The 2887-nt window shown below is 47.4% G+C and overlaps 1 protein-coding gene across 1 annotated transcript in view; it reads left to right on the top strand.

Moving 5' to 3' along the window:
* Nucleotides 1-824: 824 nt before the first annotated feature.
* The window catches only part of LOC104471660 (fasciculation and elongation protein zeta-1-like), a gene marked incomplete at its 3' end in the record, with an annotated part of 7509 nt that continues 5446 nt past the window's right edge, over nucleotides 825-2887 (top strand). Inside the window, exon 1 of the mRNA XM_010087064.1 lies at nucleotides 825-1105. Coding sequence (XP_010085366.1) covers nucleotides 831-1105 — 275 coding nt within the window. The remainder of the gene's footprint in view (nucleotides 1106-2887) is intronic.

The following is a 2887-nucleotide window of genomic DNA, read 5'->3' on the forward strand; positions in this document are numbered from 1 at the left end:
GGCTACTGCCAAGATACTACTGGGATACTTTCAGTAACCTTGCGAGGGACTGGTGAGGTACTATCAAGACACAGCTGAGATACTCTCAGGATACTGCTGGGATACTACTAAGGTGATATCGCTTTACTAAAATGCTGCCAGGATACTCTGTCCCAGCCTGCACGACCCTAAGGCTCTCAGGGTGGCACCAAGATACTGTCAGGATGCCATGTGGATGCTACTGGGATACTGTGAGAGTATTACTAGAGTACTATCAGGGCACTACCAGGATATTTCCAGCATCTTTCCAGGGTTGCTGCTGAGATACTATTATGAAGGTAGCACTGGTGCAGTGCTAACACACCAGCAGGGTACTCTCAGGATACTACAACAGATACTTTCAGCATAGTAGCATCACACTAAGATAACATCTGATTATTACATGGCACTACCAAGGTACTATCAGGACACTACTAAGGTGCTGATACTAATAGGATACTTTCAAGCCACTACTATGATAGTGATATAAGGATACTATTAAGATACTACCAGTTCAGTAAAAATGGTAGTGTTATGATGCTTTTAATGTGCTATCAGGGTACTTTTGGGCCACTATCAACAGTTTGTTGCTACTAGTAAAGTACTCCTAGTACAGTGCCTGGCTATCACCATATTTCTATACCACTTGTACTGTTGGGATACTACGAGGGTACTACTGGGATACTGCTGGTTGTGTAATAGCTCTGGCAGCAAAGGGACCGGGGAGCCCCAGTGTTGTAATTTGTGAGTAGCCCAGTGCTTCACAGGCGCCCTCTCCCTGCAGCTAAGGTGGTGCATCGGCATTGAGGAGGATGGAGGCGCCCCTAGTAAGCCTGGAGGAGGAGTTTGAGGAGGGGCCGGGAGGTGATGGGGGGACCCCGCAACGTACTCCGGACCCAGCGCTGGCTGAGTTGGAGAGTTTCTCCGCCGAGATGATGAGCTTCAAGTCGATGGAGGACCTGGTGCAGGAGTTTGATGAGAAACTCACCGTCTGCTTCCGCAACTACGACGCTACTACCGAGGGGCTGGCCCCCGTGCGGGGGTGTCTGCAGGCGCAGGAGGAGGAGGAGCACCTCCAAGATGAGGAGTGAGTAAGGCTCTTTACTCCTGGGGACGCTCCTGCTTGCAAAATCCACCCACCCCGTAATGCGAACAGGCTCCCTGCATTGCGGTGTGGTCATGCAACACGTCAAAGTAGCGGTGTAGTAACCTGTGAGTAAGCTGCATCCTGCCTTGCATGCTAGCGAGGTGTACCCCACATGCAACTCAGCCCCCTGCATCATGGCGTAGTCATGCAGCAGTGTGGAGTAGCTGTGTAGTGCCCTATGAGTAGCTGTGTAGGACCCTATGAGTAGGCCACCCTTGGGTCTGCATGCTTCTTTGCATAGTCACAAGATACACCCCATTCCACAGCACGCAGACTAGCCCACCCCATTGCAGTGTAGTTGCATGTGAGAGCAGCAGTGTAGTATCCTATGAGTAACAGTTCTCTGGGGCCTAGTACACCTCCTAGCATGCTTACAAGATCTCCACCGCATGGAAATCAGACCCCTGCGTTGTGGCGTGACCATGCAGCACCTTGGAGTAGATGTGTAGCTTCCTTAGAATAGCTGTGTAACATCCTTGGAGTAGCTGTGTAGCATCTTTGGAGTAGCTGCCCTACGAGGAGGCACAGGGGGGTGCCCCATGTCACATTGCAAGGGGTCATGGCAGTCTCCATCTATGGGAGGGGACCCCCCCGAGGGGGTGGTGGTGACTGTAAACCTTGAGTAAGGTGCGAGTAGAGCTTAGCCTCCTGCTTGCGACACACAAGCCATGCACCAAGGCAGGGGGGCAGCCAATCTGGGGCAAAATCCCCCCAATCCCGCCACAATAGAATGACATTTGCATTAAAATCTAAATTTTTATTAAAACTCTTTTTTTTGGGTTGCTAAATGCGGGTTTTTTTGGCCAAATTAGCGTCATTTTAATTCGTGTAATTTTTTTCTGGGGTTGTTTCTACATTAACACCTTTGTGATGGATTTTTTTTTTAATTATTTAATTCGGATTATTTCCTGGGTTGCAATTCCTAATATTTTTTTTTTCACCACACAAAGTGGGTGTTTTCAACCCAAAAACCCCCAAAATCTGATTATTTTATCTTTTTTTTTTTGCTTTTTTTCCACCTAAACCCACCGACGCCAAATCGTTTTTCAAAATTACCCAAATCGATGTTTTTTTCAGAGAAAAGAAAAAAAGAAAAGAACATTTTGACCAGCTGCTGGGAATGCCGCGCTGTCGCAGGCAGCCGCGCGGCTTTGTGCCACATTATTGTGTCTTTTTGGGGCAATTTGGGCAAAAACAAGGGGTTTTTTGTGTTTTTTGTTTTTCTTTTTCTTCCTCTTGAATGAGCCCTGTGTGAGTGTGTGGAGGATGGGCTGGGATCTTAGAGGCGCTTTATTTCCTGAATTATTAACCAATTCAGCCCAGAATTCACCCAGAAATCTGCTCGTCTGAGCCTGCGGGGTGCTGGCCCTTTAAGAGTGTTAAAAAAAAGCAATTTTGGGAGGATAATTGTTTTTTTCTTTAATTTCTACATTTTTGGTTAAAAATAGAATTTTCTTTTTGACATTTGCATTTTTTGCATTAATTAGTGAAATATTTGAGGGGGGATTCAGCTCAGGGGAGGAGGAAAAGGAGAAAAATACAAAAAAATTGTCAGTTTGGGGGGGGTGGGGGGCAGGAGGTTTTGGGGTGATTTGGGGGAATCGGGATGTGTGGGGATGCGGCACCATGTCGGACCAAAAATGCCATTTTTGGGGGGGAAAATGGGTGGGTTTGACTTAATTGGGGAGAGATTTGCTACTGGTTTTGGGCCCTTTGCCCCAT

The sequence above is a fragment of the Pterocles gutturalis genome, unplaced genomic scaffold, assembly GCF_000699245.1.
Source record: "Pterocles gutturalis isolate BGI_N339 unplaced genomic scaffold, ASM69924v1 scaffold41711, whole genome shotgun sequence".
In the NCBI taxonomy this organism is placed as follows: Eukaryota; Metazoa; Chordata; class Aves; order Pterocliformes; family Pteroclidae; genus Pterocles; species Pterocles gutturalis.